Raw genomic sequence first — 25,437 nt, 5'->3', positions numbered from 1 at the left:
AGCCCATATGTGGGAAATCTGCCATCTTCTATTTTAGCTTAGGAGCAATCACTAATTAGAGAGATTTGTACAAATCTAGTAGAGTGCTTGCCTCTTTAGGATGGAACTGTTCCACGGTGGCTGGATTGCTCTCTGGATGGTTTAATGACACTGATATATGAGGCGTTATACTATCTGCTGAGGGTGGCAGTGATGGGCTGGCACTGGAATGTGCATGGTGGTGTGGTGTGTTTAGGGTGGGACGTGCTCGGTCTGGGTGAAAGCCAAATGAACGGGACTTCTGCAGTCTCTTCTGCTGGAGTAATACTTGCTGGGAAGAGGCTTTTGTGCTGGGTTAGAGCATGACAGGCTCTTTCTGGAGGGTTGTCTGGCCACATGCAGGTCCCCATAATGAGTCTACACACTCAGCAGTTCTAATGTTTGCTCTAGTATTGCTACTGCCAGTATGCTACAGTTGTAAATAATGAAGGATGAAGTGTTGCCAAGCATATTCCCTCAAGGAATGTTTCATTCCTTGCAGTAGTCTGTAACATCCTCTATTGAGCTGAGGCTGTGAACCTGCTCCCTCTAAAGGGCTGGCCAGAAACACTTCTTTCCTTCCTAAATCATCTTAACATCTTCCCTGCTCAGTCACCTGACCAATGGTAAGAATAGCCTACTTTTTGTGAGCAAGAGATTTAAAAATAATAAAAGGAGATTTAGTTTTACACGTTGCATAATCAGCTTGTTGAACTCTCAGTCACAAGATGTAGAATTCAAGAGCTGAGCAAGATTCTAAAATGGATTAGATACTTATAAGACAATGAGATGATCCACAATTGTATCAGGCATACTAAGATAAAACCTATTGCCAAGACACAAACCATCTACTAACTGACAAGGTTATGAAGAAACATCTTCTATGGGCAGGGTATTGCAAGGGGTTTCTTACACCTTCCCCTGCATTGGTGGACCCCTGGTCTGATCCAATATGGCAGTTCCTATGTTCTGACAAAACAGGAGAGGAATGGACTGGTAGGTCATATTTGAAGGTGGGGAGTGACAAATCCAGTGCTATTTGGAGATGCTGTGAGCTCAGTCTAGTGTCTTCCTCTCCATAAAATGCACATGTGCATAACTCCAACGCTAGTGCAGTGCTTTGAGTCTTCTGATTGAAAACCGATGCAAAATTCCTATTCAGCAGCTTTTTCTTAGGCTTAAGGAAGGTGATTTGGTGTTTTGTAGTAATTTGAAGTTTATGAAACACATATACCAACACCATCTTAATTTAACGTACAGACTCTGCCAATTTCCTCTGAGCAAATCAGTTCTCATCTGGAAGTAATGGGTCGTATCATGCCTGCAAGTGGGAGCAATGACTTACAGTGATGTCACCCACTGGCTTTTCATGGAAATTTATTTATTAATCCGTAATTCTATCTGCAGTGATGTTGTGTGTATAAATATTTAATTTCTCTTCGGGTGCCCACGTTTTCACCATCGTGCCCTTAGCTTTCTGACTTAGCTCAGAGCTGGGAGGAGCTGCACAGTAGATGAAGTTATCTGAGGTTTCTGTGTGGTGAGAAAGGTTAATGTATTTCTCCTTTTTCCTTTTAATCTTTACACAGTTGGGCTTTGGGGGCTTGGGCCTTCGAGTCCAAGTTGGCAAAATACAACTTCTCCTGCCTGGATGAAAGACTTAAAGGATGGCTCTGTCTCTGGCAGAGGCCTTCCTAACACAGAATGTTTGTGACTGTGACTAAGTGAAGACCTGTTGCCTGCTTCTGTTTTTAAATGAATGGTATTTGGGTTAGGAAGCCATTTCTCAGGTTTTCTGTTTCAGGGCTGAAATATTTTGGTTCTCACTATAGATTGCCCTTTCCAGCCCAAGGCTTTCATTATAGCATGCCAAGTGGTACACAGAACACGTTTGAAACTGGATTTAAAGTCAAGGATCTAGCAGCAAAGGCAGGATCGACAGTATCCTACTTGAGGGTGGAGCAGATTTAGAGAAGTTCTGTTCTGTGAAACTTTCAAGTCTCCAAAACTACTATGCAAGTTAATTCTTTTTTGCACATTTTTCTTTTTCAGGAAATTGCAGCTTATTTAATAACATTTGAAAAGCATGAAGAATGGCTAACGACTTCCCCTAAAACAAGGTAACATTGCTAATATTGCAGCTTGTGAAAATGTACATTGATTTATTTTCACTGATGACTTGACTTGCTAATCAATTCATTGGGCACAAAGTGAAAACTCCAAGTCACGCTTGATAGCTTGTGACACTGAAGTCTCATTAATTGACTTAATGAGTGTTTTATTGAATGAAATCGGATTGATTAAAAACAGACCACCTGCAATCTTGACAGGTAAAAGTTTTAACCTGATGATTTAACATTTAATTGTATCCTTTCAGATGAATGCATTTAAAAGGCTTTGTTGAGTGAAGGTTGTAGGCTATTTATCTTGACTGTCACTAATCTGTTAGCCAGAAACTTAAAAAAAAAAATCCCTTGCACTTTTCCTGTTTAAAATGCAGACTCTAAGTTTGTTTGTATTTTGGCATGTTTCTTGTTGGGGTTAAGTGTCTGGTGGCAAGGAGATCCCAATAAGCCAAATTAACAGGCATGTTTGCAGTTTATTAAGCAGTAAATGTCATGTATTCGTCTAACTGCCATAAATGTTTAACTTCTGCAACCCGCTGGGAACTGATACAATAAATTAAAGACTGCAGATGTTTTCCTGTTGTGGAATCCTGATGATCATTTTATTATGTTGAGATATGAAGTTGCACTACTTGTGACTGAAAACAAGAAAAGGAACTTGTGCTTACGGAGAGTGTATAAAGTTCTGGGGTGTTATCTAAAACCACATTTTTGCTTTTTCTAAATTACAGCATCTTTCTCATTAACAATGAATGGAGCAAGGGTTTATTAGTCAAAAGAGAGTTAGCTCAGCAGGCCATGCTGAAGTTCTATTTTTCTTGCTGTGTAGTTGGGAGAAACCCAGTGCATTTTCACACCTGTTCACAACTAGGCTGTTGGGTCACTGGTGTGAGAACACATTTTTGGAGGAATAATGAACTACTCAATGTTGTAAACCAGGTAAGACCTGCCCCAGAATAATACAAGACGCTCTAGTGCTTTTCATGGGAGGAGGCCAGAGCAGCTGAAAGGGAGGCTTTCCTGCTTCTGGCCTCTGCAGTTCAATGTGCTCACAACTGCCCGGAGAGCAGCCCGACGATGCTTCACACAGACAAGAGGGTACAGCCAGCGAGTGCCTTTTCCATCTCCCACTGGGGATGGCCCCGAGAAATGCAAATGCAGAGAGAGCTACAGCAGACACAGCACAAGATGAATCTTCAATAGTTTGTTGCTTGGTTTGGCATCATATTCCTTTGTAATTAGTAGGGGCAGAAATTATAGTAAGATACAAGAATGGTTATTGACCGTAACAAATAGTACAAATTAACTTGCTGAATGTTTAATAGCTCACAGCTGAGGGGAGGATTTAGACAAAGGAGGATGATAAGCAGTTAAAGAAAAGAGAAGGGTGGCTTTCTTTGGAAAGTTAGAAAACAACTTCTGTTAAACTTAGGACACTCTCCACCCCCCCCACTTCTCTAGCATTCAAGCTGCCTTAACATTCTCTTACATTATTAAACAAGTTCTTCATTAATCGTTATCAAAATGTGGTGTGCGTTAGGATTGAGAGGTGAGAGATTTCATGTGCTATTGCTTTTACAGGTGATGCACCCAGTTCCATTAGACTCAAATGTTTTACTACAACGGCTGATAGTTCAGGTTCTTGCTTTCAAGGAACTTTAGGTGCACACTGTGATAGGATCCCTGGGGTGCAGCCTGGGACTGTGGGACCTCTGTGCTCTTAACTCTCCAGCCTGGGCTGTCTCTCACAACGCTTTGCTAGTGACAAGCAGCAAACCCCTCCAGGTGCTGTTACCACTCAGCACAACTGCATGTGGAGCCCCACACCCAGCTAGATTGTATGAATGTTCCCAGAGCCACCCATGAATTACACAGAGAAAGGCACCAGCCAAATCCCCCCCCAGCTTCCAGCCTTGTACCTCAGGACTATACCATCTTGCACTGCTCAAAACCCTTTCTTGAGCAATGCAATTTTGTTAATTGGGTCACCACTTCCACAGTGGAACGGGGATATACAACAGCCTAAACCTGAGCAAATTTACCAAGCAATTCATGCAAACACACTGGTAAAGATAAACAGTAAAACAAATTTACTGATTACAAAAGATAGATTATAAGTGATGGCAAAAAGTAGAGTGGTTACCAAAATATAAGCGCACAGTCTAAACTCTCAACCCTATTAGACTGGGCAACATCTAGATTAAGCAGTTTTCCTCACCCCACTGGATATTGCAGTTCATAGGACACAGGTTTCATCTTTGAAACCTGGGCCAGTCTCCTCTGTTGGGTTCTTCAGTCTTCTGAATGTCCTTGTTGCTTGCAGCATAGATGGGAGCAGGAGAAAAGGCCAAGCATGTGGCCACTGTATTCTGTTTTATACCCTCAGTCCATGTGCTTGGAGAACACAAGTCCAAGCATGTCTGGTGGGTATTGCTGAGTCTCCAGGCCAGATTGAACAATTCCCCTGGTGTGGCCTTGTGCAGGTGAGTCACTGTATTGTAGTTCCCTTTCTGGACAATGGCTGTTGGTTATTTTCCTTACTATTGTCTTTGGGGGAGCTAGTACCTGGGCACTTTCCAAACCTACAGCATATTTTAGTGACAACCAAACAACACAATTCTCATATGTATTAATGATGTACATATTTAGATGGAACAATGGGTTTCAGCAGATCATAACCTTTCCCGTGGTACCTCACATGGCATGCTTTATTTGCAATATCACAATTATGAGTGATGAATATGGGGATTGCAGCGTGCTCCCCTGGGGTGCAGTGTGTGTCACACACTCTCTAGCCTAGATCGGGGTCTATATTTTATCACTAGTGACAGGCATCTCATCTGCAGTCTCTGGGTGCTGCCACCTTTTTCTTGGGGCTGTGTAAACAGGTTCTCATTCCGCCCATTGGCTTCAGAACAATAGGTAAAACGATTGCATTTGGAAAGGCTGCTTTCTGACCTGGGAGCTTGAGTTATAGAATTAATGCAAAAAGACGTCTCTTTGAGCTTTGCCAACTCAGCCTGTTGAGTGGTCAGAAAGCATATTAAGCAGAGTCTGGGGATATATACAGCACCATTAAATACATCAGAAATATGCATGTGTTTCTGGAAATGTTTTAAGACTTTAAGGGTTTGTTTAGTTTGCTAAAGTCAATGCATGAAAATAGCAATTTTCCTATTAATATTACAATATCCTACTCCTGTGTATTTATACTTGAAAGCATAATGTCCCATGAGGAGGAAAGTTGCAACGGCTGTTCAAGGACCTTCTTAAATTAGTTGTTGAGTTCATTTTGAAATTTTTTTTAATATTGAAATTAATTGGTGCAGTTAAATGCTGAGTTCATACAAACAGGCCTCTTGGTATTAAAGAATTAATGACATCGATCCAGCACTGAACCGGAACATTCCCCATTCTTCGTTTGGTGCTGCAGGTGCTGCTAATTTCATCTTAGAAAATTAATAAAAATGAATTGCACCACTGACACTTATAGAGTTTCTTAATAAAATGATACATAGTGTGAGCTGAGGAATCGCTATGAAATGAATCGCTGTAGTTGGCACTCATAGAGATGTTGGGTATGTGAGTTTCAGGAAGGGGCTGACCCCTGTCGGTGCTGCTTTCTGATGGTCTAACAATACAATTAGTCCTTATTGCATCCTAATTGTAAAGAGGGGCTTGGGAGCTGGCTGTTTTGATTCAGGAATGGGGTGCTATAACGTTTCTTTAGTGGGAAGCAACACTGGGTGGTAATAAACGTATGGGGAAAGGGGCTGGGAGTGGCTCTTCTGCAAAAGTAGTTTTCTGTCCACAAAAAGTTGTCTGTTGGATATTTTCCCTACAAGAAGTGTGGAGTGCAGGTTCCAAACTGCAGGCTGGGGCATGTGTGCATCAAGAAGAGAGTAACTTGGTGTCCTCTGCAGGTCCTTGGCCATGATGTGTCATGTTCAGTGGTGTATCTGAAGACTGGAGTTCAAGATCATAGGGTTAAGACCTTGTGTGTTGAATATTCATGACAATATTTCATTACAATACAATAATGTCACACGACAAGCTAATTGCAAACTAATATTCATCCTGAAAGGTCGGTAATGGGATGTTGTGAATGGCAGAGATGAGACCCTTTGCAGAGTTGGCTCCAGCTAATGTTGTATGTTCACAAGGGAATGTGCAGAGGTAATTTGAAATATGCATGTGAATGATTTAGGAAGGTGCCGTGCCAGTTTGTCCTTTTTATAGGGTAGCACAGCTCTGCTGTCTGACACTAGAATGAAAGGCATGTTTATAACGGAAACCTAATGCTTCTTTCACAGCTGGGGCATTTGCTCTGGCTGAAATGTGTTGAATGAGGGTTGGCCTGGGAAGAAATAATTCTACTGCACTAACATACAGGCTGGCAGAAGAGGGAGTGGCTCTGGGTTTCAGGCGGTATCTACATGTCTGGAATTTCAACATGGCTTAATATTTTCCAATTAATAATTCACTGAATTAATCTATAATAAGGGTATTAATAAGTTAAAACAACTGAGTTCCCTTCCCATGTTTACAAAGAAATGGTGCGCATGGATGTCCTAATGTTTGTATACTATCTCTATAATCTATGGGCAAGAAAGTGCCTTATGCATATCTATATTAACAGAATCATAATGACTGAAGAAGCAATGAGAAATCTTCCAAATAGTCATAGAGACACCTGATTTCTTTTTTTGAACGTATGACTCTATGAATTTCATAAATCTCCTGGTAAAGTGACTTTCTAGTGCTCAATAAAAATTAAATGTCGGACAGCACTGTAGTTATTTGGTTTTGTAGAACGAAGACTTTGTTATTTTTGCAAAATATGCTAATAAACATACTGGAGATTAGTTTTAATTAATTAGTTATAATAAACAATGTATAAACATAAATTAACAAAGTACATTTAGTGAGGTAGTAACCTTGATATTTTCTTGTAATCATATTTGCTTGCTTACTTGTTAATTTGCCAATTAATCCACAATGGGTCTTCTAGTCATTAGTGAGAATTAATAAAGTTCGACTGTAATGTAGCACTGCTAAAATCTTTGATGTTTCTAGATTTAAATGCAAATCATGGAAAATTACTAAACATTCCCATAGGAAATAGAATAAAATTATTTTCATTGTGAAAGGCACCCTGGTTTTCAGTGGCTCAGTGGATTTTCCAGACACAAACAATCTTGGTTTCTCCCTCAATACATTCTGTAACTACTGATTTTTCTAGTGCTTTTCATTTTCAAAGCATGTTAAAAACTTTAACCCTCATAACATCACTGGCTTCAGATCTCTCACGTCCCTGCCGAGTGCCCTAGCTACTGGGCTATTGGCTGTTCTGGGGTGAGTCTCGGCTGTTGACCGGGGATCCCATGCCTCACCTGCGAAACCTTCCCAATGAAACCAGTAGCTCTTCCTGATTTGGCGCAAGACCTTGAATTTGGGTCTCCTACAGCCCAGGTAAGTGCCCCTATGACCAGATTATAAGAGTCAGTCTCTCTCTTCCCCATGGTCCAATGAATATTTATACAAATCAGAACAGCTTCAGTTGGGGGTAGGGGGAAGGAACGGGACAGAGTGTGTGTGTAACAGACTGACTTTATAGCCTTGTGGTCAGGGTGCTCGTGTGGGATGTGGGAGATCGAAGTTCAAGTCTTTGCTTTGTCTGATTTTCGACCAGTGACTCGAATGTGCATCTGACTGACCACTAGGCTGTTGACTGTTCTCAGATGGTGTCTCTCTCTGTGATTTTGACCAAAAATTTCATCCTAACAAAATTTTCCTCAACCCAGAACTGAGATGATTCCATGAAAAGTTTTAATTTCCATGAAAAAAGTGTAGTTCAAAAGTTCCCAACCAGCTCTTAGTATTACCCTTGTTTCTAGCATGAGGAAACTGAGGCAAAGAGAGGTTAAATGACTTACCACAGGCTCAAACAAATGGGACACTGGTAGAGTGGGAGATTAGAATTACAGGAGTTGCAGACCCATGCTCTGTGCGCTGGAATTAGCTATTCAGTCCACTAGACCACAGTTTCTCTATAAGGACTACAATTTGATTATTGAGAATTCAATAGTCTCTCTTCTTGCAACTGATAAATATAGATTTTACCATCTACATCTGTGCTTTGATGCAGGGTTATTTCTCTCTTTCTTGTTACATTTTGTAGCTTTGTGTTAACCACTTTTTCTTTGCTTGATATTACTTATTTTATCTTTTTTATAATACAAAAATTAATTGAAGTGATTAAACAGAAAAAGGAGTCTGACCTAAGCTTACAAGAAGATATTCAGAGTACAGGTATCTCCATTTGTCGTTATCTCAGACTTTTAAGTCCTAGATGTGGCCAGGCTTTGAAAAATGTGCCTGAGCTTTTCAGCTCAACAATCTAAAATACAGATTACTCAAGAAAATTTAGCTCCGAGTCACCTACCTCTTCTGAATTAAGCAAAACCCTGAACAACAGGTGTTAGTTAGCAGATCACTGTGCATGTTCGATTGGATTGTGGTCACATAAATTAGAAAAATCAAGTTCTACCAAATTAGAGTTTTCTGACGGAACTAGAGCTGCCTGACAGGTGAGGACTGCAGAGGGGATGATTTCAGGTAGACCTGTTTGAACTGCGGGTAACATTTGTACTTAATTTTTCAAAGACAATATGACAGATCCTGTGCTGATCCATGTGTTCAGATATGCTGTTAGGTACCTCCAGAACTCAGCATGGCCATGGCCATGAATGAAACCTAGAGTATTTCTGCACATTCAGGCCCAGGTGTTACAATGGGCTACAGAGATAAACCAGGTGATACAGAATGAAATTACAGCCATTATAGCACAACTAATACTGAGATCCTGCAAATGTCTTCCTAGTTTAACCAAATTAAGGCCGCTTTAATTCTGAATGAGTGTATCCACACAGAGCTTTAATGCAATTTGATTAATCCACTTTAAATTCTCACCTTTAGTGAATTTGAATTAATTTTCCCGAGTGTTCCTGTGTACAGAAGCACTTCAATAAACACATTCCTCAAACATTTGGTGCAGAGAAGATGGTGGGAGTAAGAGTAATTGTAGAAAAACTTACACTAACTACTCTGGGTGCAAAACTGCCTCTGGGAATACAGCCACGCTTTTGACTATTATGGGTGATCTTTCTGTTGTGCTGCATTAGGGGCCTGCTGTGCAGTTAATATGGTCATAGTACAACTTAGAGTATTTTGTTAGTATGTCTTGCAAATTCTTGTTATGACACAAAACCTACAATAATTTGCAAAGTCTCAAACCTGCCAGAATGGCTCCTCGTTCCAATTCCAAGTGATTGTTTTGGCAGTCTGAGAATATGCCATTGTAGCAAAAACTGAAAATTAATTTTGAGAGCTAGTTTAAAAGATCTGGCAAAGTCTGCTTTTCAGTTACACAGTGTATGCTTGCCCATTTCACTTCTGCAGGAGTTGGGTTTCTCGCTGCCCCTCTAGCCCGTGAGAGAGAATGTATGATTTAAACAAGCAGGCTGCTAAAACTCAGCACTGATGCCAAGTCTCGTTGAGCTTGGCAGTGGTATACATAAGTTCACATGAGAAGGAGCTGTGCTTTGAATATCCCCCCCCCCCTCGAGTACTCTACACGAACCTACTTTTCTTCTTTCCTCATTGGCCACGTACGCATTGTCATTGCACCTTGGTGTGTTTGCTATGAACAAAGACATTGATTGGGAATTAAGGGGGGCACTCATTCCTCTGGAAACAATCTGCCTCTTTGAAAAGCGTTTGTGTGTCTCTTTAGATACTTAAATTCCTAGCATGCAGAAGCATAATGACTGAAGGCTAGAAAGGAGGGGTCTTGGATGACCATCCTGTTCTTCCTGAATTAAAGGCACTTTTTTGCTAGCTCTGCTGACTGTCATGTTGAGGATTTCCCTTACTGAGACTCTGGTAATCCTGAAGGAATGGCTGTACTGGGATTTGCATTCTTGTGTAGTTCTTTCAGCACCTCACAGTCCTGTTCCTGAGTGGAGATTTCACTCATTAGCTCCTAGATGTTGCTTCACCCCCTTGTCAGCAAGCCCAGAGAGAGCACAATCTCACAGCTGGATTGCAAAGAAATAGTAGACACCAAACTGCTTGACTGAGGCACAATTCCAAACAGACAAGCCCTGATTTCTAAATCTAAGCACCATTAGAAGATGTGAATGTCCCATATATGGACACTTAAATTAACATTGTAGGCACCTACAACAGCCAGTTACTTGCTGAATTACCGATGTGAACGTTCCATTTGGGAGCTGAGTGTTCCCTTAAGGCCCTGCAAGTTGGAAAATTGTCCCTCCAATTTTTCTTTGCCCTCTTTGTGTGGCATCTCACCATTTCAAGTCTTATTTTCATTACTCCCACTTGAAAGACATTCTGCTATTGGGACGTGACTGAGAGTGTGGTGGGGAGGGCAGGCTCAGAGAATGCAAAACAATTGTGCTTTGGCTCTGGTACTCACAAAAATACGAGCTGAGGGTTTTGTTGTTTTGTTTTTTAAGCATTTCCTAATAAACGGTTGGCGCTGTGGTGAGCTGTACTCTGCATTAATGAGGGGTGGGGGGGTGGGGAGAAGGAAGGGGGAAATCCCAGTTGGAGATTCTCAGCCCAGGAAGGTGGCGCCTGGCATTTCTAGGCAGTGAGACTTGGCAGTGATTAATATTTCTGAAACTAAAAATGTTCAGTTACAATGTACTCATACAAATCAATAGCAATTTACATAGTGTCGCTATCTATTTGTGGTAATTTAGTTTTACTTCTGCTACCTGCTGGTTTATTTTTAGCATTTTAATTTCCCTCTGCTGGGTTAGGAAAACAAGCATAGCTTTTCATTTAATAAACAAGGACAGTAGAGAGTGTAGTGTTTCCTATTGATAAATTCTGACCTCATAAATCAAGAAGTTTGTAAGGCTCAGTTCATAACAAATAAATACATTAAATAAGGCCTGGTCTGGTTTGTAAAGTGTTGTTGAAAATGGAGAATGTGCATTTCTCACGTGCATGCATGCGCACGTGAACAATTTATAATTTCCGACTGTTCAGAAGTAGTTGAAGGCTGGATTTTTATTTCACACTTTTATATAGTGCAGAGAGCTGTACAGAGAACATGGAGACATGATCCCTGCTCATAAGAGTTTATAATCTAAAGGTGAAATTCCAGAGTTTCTGTGGGGTTTAAGTAGTGCATAGGCCCCATGCCAGCCCCTTGAATTTTGCTTTAAATGAAAGACCCAATGCAGGGAAATAGAACGTTGGGAAGGGAGAGGGAGTCTTATGCAAAATGTAATTTTTGGAGGGAAAGCAGGAAGGGGAGAGCTTTTGGGAGGTTTATGAAGGGGATTATGGAGGAAATGTGCCATTGAGGATCAGTGAGTATATTCAGGCATTGGGAACAGCATGGGAAAAGGCCTGAAAATGAGGGATACAGTAGGGAACTGGAATAAAAGGGGCTCAGGGCCTGAGTGAGAGATGGTCTTTAAGGTGAATAATTGCCATACCAAATGGATGAACTGTCCGTGAGATACAGCACTGTCCACAATCTCCCAAAGGAACAAAATCTTCCATCTCTGTGTATCTGTCTTTCACACTGCTTGGGTTGTGGTTAGACAGGGTTGCGTGATGGTGGGGGCAGTACTGTTACAAGTGGCTTTGCATTTTGGTTGGGGAACGACCTCTTAAGGACTTCACTGGGCCAGAGAGATTAGGTTTTGGAGTGCCGATTGGGGTTTTAAGGGATTGTGTTGCTGTTGATCCGCGAGCTAATTTGATGGGATCTGGTTTTCAAGAGAAATCAAGCCAAAGCCCTAATCAAATCCTCAGCCAGGAAGTGGAAAATAAATAGCTCTTCTTCCTGTGTTATTCAGATGGGAGTCTGTCTACACTACGCAGCTTTTAGCAACACGACTGTGTCGCTACAGCCGTACCGCTAAAAGTCACACACTCTAGTTGCTGTTTGTTGGCTCTCCTGCCTACAAACTTCCACCCCCACCGAGTGGGGTTAGCTTTGTCGGCAGGAAAGCATTCCTGCCGACAAAGCGCTGTTCACACCGATGTGTGTCGTTGGCAAAACTTTTGTCTTTCGGGAGTGTGTGGTGTGTGTGTTGTCGTTCAGAGATTTAAAAAAAAATTTGTCATTCAATTGTCAGTGTAGACAAAGCCTTGGAAGGGACTAGTTTTGACTTTATTTCTCTGGTGACTCCAGTAGCCAAAGCAAGCCATAGGGATTGTGCATTACAGAGACTGGTTTGAAATCACTTTTCCTGATTTTAAAACACTTTAGAATAATCTTTTCTCTCCTCCCTTCTCCCAGTTACTTTGCAGACTCTGGAGCATTCAGGTTTGCTGTGAAATTCAGTTCCATATGTAGAATATGGGCTTGTGCCTACGCTGAAGAGGAAGGTACTAGCCCACGATAAGATTGAGAGGTAGCAGGGCAAGACAATGTCATAGTTTCCTTTGCAATAAAACTGCCTCTAGGCACACATGCACAAAGCAATGCGAAATTGATTGTTCCCCACCACAAGTGACAACGCCATGATGAAATAGCAGCTGTCCTGTGTTGGGGAGCTGGAGAAAGGAGCCTTGCATTGTGATGCACAACAGAGGCCAGCTGGGCTCCTAACCCACAGCGAAGCTAGAACCTCCAAGCAGAGGGGCAGGGGACAGCCTAGTGACAGAGTGGCAGGGAGAGCGCACCCTGAGCATGTGAAAGATGGTGATTAGCAGATGCTGCTGTATTGAGCGTGTTCTCATGGGAAAACCTTGCAGTCTTCTCCCAGGCAAGACTCCCACTGTTCCTATATGTTATCCCAGACATAGAATTTTGCTGCAAGTAAGTAAAGTAAGAGGAAGAACATGGTAGTTAAGAAAACAGTCACTAGACACTTAATTTCCTAAGAGACAAGGTTAAATTTTAAAATAAACCTATCATGTGAAAGTAGGGAAATCCCAGAGTTTAAGGAACTACCATAACTCTAACCTCCCAAACAACATTCATTCTCTGTAGCAATGCAAGGCTCCTATCTCCTCCCCTTCCTTCCTTCCTTCCGCATGCTCCTTGTAAGGTGTTTATTATTGGACTTAGGACTTTCAGAAGGCCCAGCTTTCCTTTGGCATCTTTGTTTTCATAATGGCTTGAAGGAATCTGCAGTCTGTAGCTACTCCTGTCTCGAAGGTGGAGAAGACACTAACTGTACTTGTCCAGCCTGCGTGTGCATGGCAGAACACTGGCTTTCAAACTGGCTCTGTGCCCACACATCTCAAGTGCTCTGTTGCTGCCTAGCCATCATTCCTTTTCCTGTAAGGGCTTTGATTTCTCTTTGCAGATGTGCTAGCTCTGGCACTGTGGCACATGGATAATTGTTGGAATCTCAAATAAAAGTGGGAAACAATGGCCCTCATTAAGTGATTTGTAGGGCTAATAATTTATAACATTACAGCATGTAGAAGCCACAGAAAAATATTCAGAGAGGGCAGGAATCTGCACAACTGCTATAGGACTAAGAGAGCGAGACTCTCACTTTACTGGTTACTAAAGAGATGAAGCTCTTTGATACCAGTTGATAGGGCAGTCTCAGAGTTTCTGGTTTTTCTCAGAGCATTGCTATGAGGACAGAGCTAAGGATGAGTCCTCTAACTGAATGTCCCTATTTCAAATATTTGGATTTCATTCAGTCTAACTTAATCTCTCAATTTTCTGAGTATTTAAGGTTGGTTTTCATTGAAGTCCTATTTTTTTCCCTTGACCTTCATTCTAGCTTAATGAACATTTTGTGTCTTGGAACTTCCTTAGTTATGATTTTGTTGTGAGCTTATGAATTTTTGAAATGTCTGTAGGCTGCCCTGGGAGACAGGCAGCCAAATTCCCCAGGGGAGGAATGTGGCTTGTCCAGCATACATAGTCCCTGGCTCCCAAGTCTGTTCCTATATTTAGAGGGAAGGCAAGAAAGCAACATTAGCCAGAGATAGGCTTGTGTGTGTGTGGTGTTACACTTACCCCATACATACACATTACATAATCACATTGTTTCTGCTATTAGTTTTTATCAGAAAGTGCCGTGGGGTTCTAAAGATGTTAAAATTTTGCAGCATATTAATTTTGTATTGAATAATTAATAGTAAAGTTAATTGATGAATTATTCAATTTTCAGGTAAAAATAGGGTAATAAATATTCATAACTTATTTTATTATGGGAATTTCCATTTCCTATATCATTAAAAGCAAGATTAACTAAGGTTGGTTTTAAATGAAGATTGAAAACAATTGTGCTTTAGAATTAATTTACAGTGTTAAGGTCATTACCTTGCAAGCACAGCTCTCTAGTGCAGTCTGTGCTGAAGAGCTTGTGTTTTATTGCACTGGGTATATGTTGAAATGTTCTCAATTAGCTGAGTTGATTATTTTTAAATAAAAATAGTGTGATTTATACTTCAAAAACATTGTTTATTTTTTAAATCTTTTTTATTGTGAAAAGCTCAATGCACAGCAGAGCTAATCACATAACAATTACAGTGCACAGGGTCCTTCATGCAAAACACTCTGCCACTGGCCCTCTCAATTTATTAATTAGGGGGCTCTTAACTTGGCTGCTTCCACTGATTGCAGCTGGAGCAGTATGGCAGACGGTGAGGGGTGGCTTCTCAAGCAGGAAGGTCTCAGACCCTGTACGCAGGTCTATATGCAGCCAAATTACCACTTTAAATTCCGGAGACCAGTTGGCAGCCAGGACAGGCCACAAAGCATTATAGTATAATGCACTCTTGGCACATAGGACCACGTAATAAAAAGCCAGTGGCATTCTGCACTAATTTACTGGCCAGCACTGGTGGCTCCTGAGTCAACTATCATGGAAACAACTTTTGGAATTTCCTGACATTTGAATGCTTGCGATTTCCCCTATAGCTGCCTGGAAAATAGCATTTCAGTTCTGTGACCATTTCTGAGATTTTTGGAAAATTTTCCATCCCAAATTGGGATAAAAAACAAACTTGAAATTTTACCTGGATCTAAATTAATGCAATGTTTTGGAAACATCAAAACATGCTTCCAGCTGGTATGTTTTGGTGTTTTCTAAGCGAAATATGCTTCCTGGGCTCCCCAGCAGCCTGCTTAGCAGGATGCTGGGAAGTGTGTGTGTGGGAGCTGCAGAACTGCAAATGATTTTCCAAGGAAGAACTGAAATTTTCCCACAGAAAATTGAAATTTTGCAGGAAGTGAATTTCCTGATGGGAAAACTCCCAGTCAGTTCAAAGTTCCACCTCTGCTTTTGCATTCACACAGCTGTTTTGTGTTTGACATTGAAGTGCCGTATAATGTGGTCCCAAACTTTGCCCATAGAGTGGGGATCCCCAAACATATAGCCAGGTATTTGAGTTGATTTATTAAGAACTTCACAGATATGCAGTGGCCAGGAATGATGCAAGTGTTACCTCTCTAAAAAATCCTAAGGGAAGAGTGAAACCTAATCTATTATTCAGAAGAGGGCTCCCTCTTACTCTTAATGAGAGGCTCTTCTCCACATGGGCAGAGATGCCGATTGTGAGTTTGTCTCACTCTCCAGCAGTTGCTGAGAAAATCTGCTTTTAATCTCTTCATTTGCTGCATTGTGCCGAGTCCTTTCTTTTTGTATCCTTTACAACATGGGTGGTTTTCCCCTTAGTGACTTTCCTAAGCAGCAAGAAAATATAGTTCATTGTGCAAGGAATTTAGCATGTGTGGTTTTGTAAGGGCACATGGTGGCATAGAGGTGAGAGATCTAGGAAGGGGTGAGAAGGAAAGAGAGGTTAAAATGTGTAGCTTTGTATCCAAAGTCCTGCTCTGGTTATTGCTCATCAAAATATTGTTGGAAACTAACTAAAGCCTCTTAGATACATTAGCGAGGGCTAAAAAGAGCCATATTCTCTCCTACCCCTCGCATGTGTTAAAGGGGTCGGGGTCATCAGCCTTTCCTCAAATCTGTTCTTGCCCCACCCACCTACATCGGCTGTAAAATCTGCTTTTCTGCTTGTGCTGCTAGAATTTTTGTTTTTGTTTTATGAAACTATACAAACTGCATATCTGTGTTTAGTTCAGGAAATGTGTTCAGTCAATTTCTTTTGAACTTGGGATAGTACTTGACACCATTCCTGCTTATATGGCACTGCTCATCTTATACTTTTAAGATCTTGACCCTTTTTTCATATTGTTCTTTGTATTTCCAGGTCTTTTTTTCCCCTTGAAGAGGATAAACTGTACTGAGATGGTTTAATAGCCTTTGATTTGTAATGATTTTTAGCCACTGTGGTCCAGAAGAGTTGAAAAGCCAATAATTAATCCTTTCAACAGCTCATCTCTTTTGTTTTAAAATGACCTAATAGCAGAATTGCTAGAGCAGTCAGAATGCCTGACCCAGATCAGTTCATTGTCTTCAACTATTTCCTTCAAATATGTTTGCCATGAATTATTCAGCAAGACAGCAGGTGAGAGCTTGTGCTACCGGAGAGCGTGTTTTATTTAATATTTAACTAGTAACTCAGGAGAATGGCATCATTGTTTTAGACAATACCTGCAAACTTAGCAGGATAATAAGATATCTATGTATCCTAAAAGGATGGGATTTAATTGGTGCAAATGCTGATATTTTAGTCTTTGTCTGAAGTGCTGTGTGAGGCAGTTCACTCTGCTTTTCATACGAGTTAATGGGTACAGCTGCTCATGAGTGTGCTTTTACTGTTCAGAAACAGAATATTAACTTCACCCATCCTCAGCTTATATCTCCTGTTTTCCTAATATTGCAGATACAGACACACATTATCCCCGAAGAAAAAATAAGGGTTGGGCCTCATGTTGCCTCCCCTACCTGATGACTTCTTCAGTGGGAGCAAGTGGGGTGGGTTGTATAGATGTCAATGAAAAAATTATAGTGTTACATTTGGACAAAACTGAAATTCAGAATGTGGACTGGTTCTGATTCTCCATAGATCAAATAATATGGGGGAAAGAACTTGGCAAGATTTCAAACGCTGCTGTGTATGATGTGTGTGTTATCAGTAGGGTCTTACCAAATTCATGGTCCATTTTGGTCAATTTCACAGTCATAGGATTTTTAAAATAGTAAATTTCATGATTTCAGCTATTTAAATCTGAAATTTCATGATGTTGTAACTGTAGGGGTCCTGACCCCAAAAAGATTTGTGAGGGGTTCACAAGGTTATTGAGGGGGGTGGTTTGCAGTACTGCTACCCTTACTTCTGTGCTGCTGCTGCTGGTGGAGTGCTGCCTTCAGAGCTGAGCAGCTGGAGAGCGGCAGCTGCTGGCCAGAAGCCCAGCTCTGAAGGCAGAGCTGCCACCAGCAGCAGCGCAGAAGTAAGAGTGGCATGGTATGGCATTGCCACCCTTACTTCTGTGCTTTTACTGGGACAGGGCACTGCCTTCAAAGCTGGGTACCCAGCCCACAACTGCCACTCTCTGGGTGCCCAGCTCTGAAATCAGTGCAGAAATAAGAGTGGCAATAGTGTGACTCCCCTAAAATTATCTTGACTCCCCTACAATTCCCTTTTGGGTCAGGACCCCCAACTTGAGAGAGGCTGGTCTCCCCTGCAAAATCTGTATAGTATAGGGTAAAAGCACACAAAAGACCAGATTTCATGGTGGGAGACCAGATTTCACCATCCATGACCCATTTTTCATGGCTGTGAATTTAGTAGGGCCCTAGTTATCAGGGATTCATTAGAGCTCAGCTGAATAAGACATTGGCTGTTTTTGACCTGATGAGAGTGAAGAGATGAATGTGAGGAGACTTCGCCATATATTATGAATGATGGTTGTGGTGAAACATGACTGCTAGAACTAGATCTCTAAATTCCTAAAAAGAGTTAATGCTCTTGGATTAAAACATATAATAGAGACATGGGAGCATATGACAAACCGAGGAGAGGGTTTCTCTTTCCGAGTATCAGAATCATCGAGTTTACAGAGAAAAGCTGTTCTCCAGGGAAACTCTGAAAATTGCAGAAGGACCAAGAAAACTCGTATTTGTTCGTGGTATTTAACATGCTAATAAAATTAAAGACTTTGTGGCATTTTAAATGCTTTACAGTTTAATTTATATTCTAGTATGGTAATGAAGAAGCAGCTTTTGTCCAGGAGCTGAGATATGCAAAAATAACCTTTAAGTTGCTCATAATTAACCTTTAATGATATTCTCTCACTTTACCAATATATTGTGTGCATCAGAAATGTAACATACAGTGAGAGTGGCTGCGGCTGCTTGTTGCATCCTACTGACCGGCAAAACATGGATGATTTAAAAAAAACCAAAATCCTTTTATTGAGGTTATTTATTTGCAATGTTTTTACTCCAAGAAATCTGGCTCTGAAATTTGAACGCTGATGATTGGAGCCAAGCATCTGAGTTATTCTCCATTCTTCTATGATTAGCCAAGAGTGATCAGGACGCATAGATTCCATTATAAGGCGTGTTTTGTCAGAAATGTGGATAAACGGGCTTTTATGCAATGAATAGTTTAGAAAGTGTAACGTTTACCGTAAAGATGGTATCTCTATCTGTAAATTAAATTGTACTCTAGTTGCACTGTAAACATGCACACAGAATTTTGGATTGGGAATAGAGTTTTGCAATACCATAACTGTTTGTATGTCAGGAACACAGTAAGAAATCTTTGATTGAAGGGAACTGTGCATAATGGAGGGCCTGCTATTCAGATGTAGTTGAATACAAATTGATTTGTGTAACAAACTGTTTGTCAGAAGATGAAGAGCTAACTCCAGAGGCTGATTTTTATGCTGAAGAACAGCATTTGGTGTATGTAATAAACAGACTTTATCTTTGTGTGGAATGAAAAATAATTTGCTAACCCAGTAGTTTGTGTATTTCACAGAAACACATGCTGTTTATATGCACACTCTGCTGTGGTTATACATTATAACCGTCTTTCACTGATTCCTTAAAGGGGCCCTTGCGTTAGCTCAGATTTAAGGAATTATGGAGTGAACTGTGTGTTCTCCTAAAGCATTCTAGCACTTCAGCTAGGAGGGACTTGGCTACCGTTTCTAGGCTCGCTAATCAGTCAAGGGCTTCTCTTGGTGCCCCACAAACAGAGCAACTTTCTAACCCACCCTTGGATCCTTCCCCAAGCCTCTGAGCTCTAGAGTCAGGATAGCAAGAAAGTGGCTAATTTTTTGTATTTGTCTATCAAAATGGAATCAAAGCAAGGGACTTAGGAGATAAAGACCAAAGCCATCTCTCCACTTCATAACAGCACATTCCCTAGAAAATGATACTGTCATTAGAAGAAAGAATTGGAAAATAATTGTCTTATTGTGCCGCAGTTGAGCTCTAGAGCTATGGAAGTTATGAAGCTGCATCTTAAGCCAATCTGCATCTGTCCATCTGACTTAAATTCGCTCTGCAGCACAGATAATAAACTCTCTCTCTCAAAGGGTGAAATTCAGCCCTGTGTAGAGGTCCTAGCCCTGTGCTGACTTCCTGCACGGTGGTGCATTTCACCGGGTGTGACTAATTCTGATAACAACCCAACAATGGGTATGGTGTGATGGTAGCAAAGGGGAGACTTGCAAGAAACATGGATGGCAGTAGCAGCATGCTTCTCTGTTCTTTGGATTTCAGAATTTGGATCTATTGGAGACTGAGCTCTACGGAATTAATCCAGATATTGAGCTCTGCCTGCGGTCAGTATTACTGTTGTGTGTATTATTGTAGGGCCTAGGAATCCAGTCATGGGCCAGGTCCCATTGAACTAGGCACTTTACAAACCCACAACAAAGACAATCTCTGCTCTGAACAACTTGCAATCTAAGAAACTTGCTGTAGTAACAAGACTGCTGCTGCTATGTGTGCTTTTTAAATCTGAATCTTTTCAAAAATCACAGTATCCTCCATGGCTGAATGTGGGTCTCTCAATACTCGGTCCTCCCCCAGATTAGTTCTTCATATTCCCAAGAAGCTGCCAATTCAGAGTAATGCAGTTGGAAATTAACTTTCATTTGATATGCTAAGAGTTGTGACAGTTGTAAGTCTCTCTGATGTCAGAATAGTGTGTTTAATTGGATCAAATGCTCCATGGGGTGATAAGGCTTTACTGAGTCTCAAGTCTTTTGATGTTATCTAGGAAAACATTAAAATATCAGAAAGTCACATTTTTCTCATTAAGGCACCAGATAAATATTACACATTTTATAATGTTTGCAGAAGAAAGGTGCCCAGCCTCCAGGAGAGATGTCAAGGATGAAACTGTTTTGTAGAAATTAACCAACTATTTGCAGCTTGCTTTCCAGGTTACACATAGCCAGTTAGAGCTTTATATTTAGAGAAAAGGCCACTGATCATGCCGGTGACGGCAGAGCAGCTAAGCAGTTTGATGCGTGCTCAGAGCCTAGTGCCTGATATTGCTGGAGATAATAAACACATTGTCACTGAGAAGTTATTTCTTTCTAGTCTACTGAGCAAAATAGTGAAATGTCCAAATTTTACATATAAAGGAGGCATCCTTTTACATTTCTGTTATGTTGATGTGGAGCTGATGTGCAGCTGAGACACTCCAGATTGGTGTCGCCACGAGGGCTGGGAAATATGAGCCTTTGTTTCCATTATTCGTATTTTTTTTGTGAAGTTATAATTGAATAGGCCAATACATGGGTGCATGTTATGGACCACTCCCCCAGGAACACAGTAGCCCTGTCTACCTCAGTTGCCTGTAAGGCTGATCTAAGGATGGAAAAACAGCGTTTGAAATGGGAGGTCAAAAAGCAGTCATGCTTTCCCCAAAAGCATCATCTGCCACACCCACGTTCCCATCAGTCCCCATTTGTTACACTCTTTGCCGTTTTTTCCCCCCCTCTCCCCCGGCTTTGCTCCATTTGGCAAGGGAATGCTAAGGGAAATTTATAAACTCCAGTGTACTAATTTGAACCACCCCAGAGGAATTGTTTGAGGTGATCCGAGAGGACAGAGGTACGCATACTAGATTGAAGGGAAGGAAGGGAAATTGAAGGCTGAATATGAAGAAATATAGCCCAGAGTGAGGTCTGTTGGGCTGTGGAATAGTGATCTTAACCCTATGTGTAGGGCTCTTTAAAAGTAGGCTGGATAAAGCACAGGAGGTGAGGTGCTGGAACAATGTGTAGAGTGAGGGTGCGGAGAGCCACTGAACCACACTGTAAATCTTTCATGCCAGGGAGTGTGCCAGCCCCCTCCACCCAGCATCTCTGGTTCCAGCACCTATGACCAGAGGAGACACTGAAGGCAGCAATCCTGTATTCCAGGAAGATGGAGTAGATAACCCAGTAGATCTTTTCCATTTCCATAGATTGATAGGCTTCTGTGCCATTGTTAATGTGCTCCAGTTTAGGTGCTGTATGTTGGATGTGACCCATTCGTGTAGTAGATCAGGTGTTTAAGGAATGGTCAACATGGTAGCCTACACCAGAACACTCTGTACATTTACTATTATGATAATACATTGCCACATCACAGGGGTTCTCAACTTCCTGGAGGCTGCAATCATTCTTCATTTTTCTCCCTTTCTGACCCTTTATTTAAAAAAAAAAAAAAAAGGGTGGATCAACCTTGTGGTTGCAGAGAGACTGTTGGAAACATGAACCAAACATAACTGATGCAGCTATTCTGCCCAAATCTGCAGACACCCTGAAACAACTGTGCTGGGGGCATGAATGACGCCCTTCATCTCAGTTAATCCCTATGGACTCTGCTATTCTGTGGCCAGAGTTTGGCACTTTCGAGATGCCACGGCTTTCAGCATTTCTGCTGTGGAATTTTCCATTTTACTGCAGCTTGGCACTGGCATTTTGTTTTGTCTCCCTGCCCTGGTGAGACCTGCTGGCAGCTGCCTCTTGCTCTCTGGCTTTGCCTTCTAGGGGGAGTTCATTGGGTTACAGTGTGCTTCCATGGAACTAGACCACCCCCTTTCCTACCTGTTCTTCTTTCTTCAGTGGATCTGCTGCTTGCAGTCATGGGCAGTGGATGAAGCTTCTCCTGTCCCGCCTCTTCTGGCTGAGGCTACGATCCTGTTCTGCCCCATATAGTCTCTTCCCCCTCAAGGCCCCGCCCCCACTCATGCCTCCCTGTGGCCTTGAAACTGGAAAGCTTCGTGCCCCCACTGTGGTTTCTCAGCCCCTGGGCTACGTCTGGGGAGATTTTTCTGCGGCCCCTAAATCTGCCATTGCCCCCCCCCCCCCCCCCCGCCAACGGTGCAGGGTGTGGGAGCCTCTATTACATGTTGCTCATGCTTGCAGTGCATCTTCTCTCTCTGGCAGACTCCGACCAAAGCACACCCAGGAATGCTAGTCAGCCACCGTGACCTTCAGAGGAGAGTCGGGGTAGCTGGCGCCAGATTCCAAGGGGTGCATGCAGTGGTAAGGAGGAGGGAACTCTGAGCCATTTGAGCCCAAGTATCCATCTTTACAGAGTAAACCCATGGAGTTCTTCAAGGAGAGTTTACAAAATCAGAACACTATTTTATTATACGGCAATGCTGCTGAGCATCAGATTTGGTGTCCTTGAGAATAGCAAAAGCTGCCTAGCCTCAGATAATTGGGAAACACTGATTGCACACTGTGTATCAGATGTCATTAATGCTATATTGGTCTTTGCTGCTGCCAGTCAAAGCCACTCTCTTCCAGTGACTCAGTCAGCTGATGACAAATTTATGACATGGCTGCAGATGTTCAGGAACAGCTGTTCAGCAAAATTCAGGGGAGCCAGCTCTTCTCAATCTGAGTGAATGAAACCACAGATGTTGTCCTCTGCCCAACTTTGATCGCTTGTCCAGCCAGTGGGAATGATCTGTGCATGGGGATTGCCTGTTTCACTCTCCACTGACAGGACGTGCTATGGGGGAAGCTTTCCAGCTAGCAATTCTTGTGGCTGGTTTGGATTGGCATTGTGCAAATGCAGCAGCCTTGTGTATTCAGTCCAGCCCACTGCACTCCAAGCCACTTGAACTCCTTTGTTCAGTTCACTGGGAAGTGTTGGAGGCATAGAGAATGCCAGGACGAGTCCTTGACAATCTGTGAACTTTAGTAAAGGGGAGCCCACTGAGGCAGGCCTCTGCACTGTTATGTGAAGAAACAGGAACTTGGCATCATCAGAGCTTGTTGGCTCTCTCCTGGCAGAGTTCTGGACTGCGTGTGTAGCTCAGAGACGAGGCAAGTGTTTTATGTGGTTCTGCCCTGGCAGAATACTTCCCTGACCACCTTCTGCTTCCTCGGAGTGCTTCTTTCCAGTGGGGCAATGTGACATGGGTTCTTAATGTGGGGAGTGGGGTGTTATGATTCCTAACAAAACGTTGGAGTTCATGACTACCCTGCCCTTCCCAGTTTGCTAAGTGCAGGAGAGGGAGATCGTGGCTAGAGGGGTGAGGGTCCAGGGTGCTCCCAGTCTGGAGAAGGATGGGAACTCTGGCTGGATGAAAATAGCTGTTTCTCTGTTCTAGCTCTGGCTCATTGCTCTCTTTGATAGATGGTTCATTAAGGCATCTCCTTTTTGTTTCTTCTTCTTGTGGATTTTAAACTGCTCATTGATAGCTTGGCAGGATTTTCAAGGTGCAAGTTCTGCTGCTTTTCCTTTCATTCCTGCTGGGGAGATGAATATTTAATGAATGACTGTATTTCAGTGGAGGGTTCTTTCCATGCTGTCTCACCTGAACAGGTGAAAGATTGATGCATGTTTGTTGTATGGCTTCTCTCTTTGTTCCCAGGATAAGTGTAGGAGTCCTATAAACTTTTTACCAGAACTTGTCCTGTTGGAACTCAGAAGCCAATTGCTGCTTTAAGTGATAGAACCACCAATGTAATTTAAAGACCCGTAAGCAGCGACTTGCAAACATTTGATGGGAATGTGGGGAGCTAGAATGAGCAACTGTCCCCTACTGTGTTTACCTGGAGAGAAAACATTTATTTAGGTATATTCACATATCACATCTGTTTTGCATTTAAATGGAAATATTTTCCAATGTTTGTAATGCCATGAATTGGGTTAAACATTTTAAAAGGTAATAACATAAAAAGGACACACAGAGTGCCTGCTACTCACTGGAGAGCAAGTGAGGCATGCACACAGCCTGGGCTGGCACTAATAGGTTCGCTGTCTTCCCAGTCAATGGACCGGATGGGCTTATAGTGAATTTATGAGGATTTTATTCCTAAGTTCTGACTTCCCCTTATCTCACACTGAATGCTGCATCTATGGGTGGGAGAAGGGGGAAGGAAAAAGGAAGAGATTTGCCAAACAAGTAACCCTGTCCATTGCACAGAAAGGAATACAGATAAAGGGTGCTCTGACACCATTTTTTTTACATTGGTATAAATCCATGGGTGGCCGCTGTTGAGACATAAACTAGAGTAAGACAATGGACAATCAGGCCCATAATATTCGAAAAGGACTAGTTAGTAAAACTCCAGAAAGCTACCAGCCTTGTCTTCCCCCACACGCTGCATAAACCTACACCAGCCACGTCTGAGGTGCTGTCTCCTGCTCGCTGCTACTTCAAGTTACCAAACAATAATCTCCTTATTAGTACTATAGAGCTGTCCCTGTAACTGGCTGGATTTCCAGAGCCCTTCACGGTGCGAAGTAGAGGAAAGAGGTCAGCTGCTCTTGCCATGCAACATTTCCCTTTTTTCTCTCCTCCGCTTCCCTTCAGGAGTTGGCTGCTTGCCTGTCTGCCACCCCTGAAATGCTGGGGGCTGCCATCCTGAGAGAGCCCACATGGTATTTACTTTACAGTGTTGGCAGATGCATGATTCAGTGGCCTGGCCTGGCCTTTGTGTCATAGGAGATTATTTTCTGTTGTCGCAGAGTACCGCAGTGCAAGATTCAAACAGCCCAAATAGTAAATCAAAATCAGGTGTGTGACCCTAAAAAGAATATTAGACAAAGTCAAAGAAGGCCTGATCTGATATTGGCTGGCTGATATTTGTTATGGAAATGTCTTGTTTTCCCACAGATACTCTCACCGTGATGAGTAAGTCCCACTGGTTTACTCAGTAAATAGCCTGATGAGAGAAATGATGATGTAGGATGATGCATTCTAGCCTTTTCTCCTGTGCCAGGTTGCAGTCCAGTGGCAGTGGTCCTGGGGCACTTATTCCAGTCGTCTCCTGGCCCCATACTGCTGCTGCGTGATGCGAGGTAGCAGTGCAGAACTCTGCAACTTTTAACTGTGCCTGATGCTGTGGCTGCCTCTGCCTATGTTTAATCTTCATTTGATAAAACAA

At 42.1% G+C, this 25,437-nt stretch overlaps 1 protein-coding gene and 1 long non-coding RNA gene across 9 annotated transcripts in view; one reads left to right on the top strand and one right to left on the bottom strand.

Annotated features, from left to right (window-relative positions):
- Positions 1–25,437, top strand: part of CAMTA1 (calmodulin binding transcription activator 1) — an 863,171-nt gene that overhangs the window by 241,882 nt on the left and 595,852 nt on the right. For 7 of the 8 annotated variants that reach the window (XM_050931581.1, XM_050931584.1, XM_050931583.1 and 4 more), the window contains exon 3: positions 2,071–2,138. In XM_050931581.1, the coding sequence (XP_050787538.1) occupies positions 2,071–2,138 (68 nt within the window). Of the gene's footprint in view, positions 1–2,070; positions 2,139–19,844; positions 19,873–25,437 lie in introns of those variants that run through there. The other variant, XM_050931586.1, reaches the window with a different exon arrangement.
- LOC127038748 (uncharacterized) overlaps positions 1–25,437 on the bottom strand; it is a 471,922-nt gene that overhangs the window by 251,290 nt on the left and 195,195 nt on the right. The gene's annotated exons all lie outside the window — the stretch shown is intronic.

Source organism: Gopherus flavomarginatus, chromosome 21, assembly GCF_025201925.1.
Source record: "Gopherus flavomarginatus isolate rGopFla2 chromosome 21, rGopFla2.mat.asm, whole genome shotgun sequence".
NCBI classification, from domain to species: Eukaryota; Metazoa; Chordata; order Testudines; family Testudinidae; genus Gopherus; species Gopherus flavomarginatus.
This window is presented reverse-complemented; position numbering and strand designations above follow the sequence as displayed.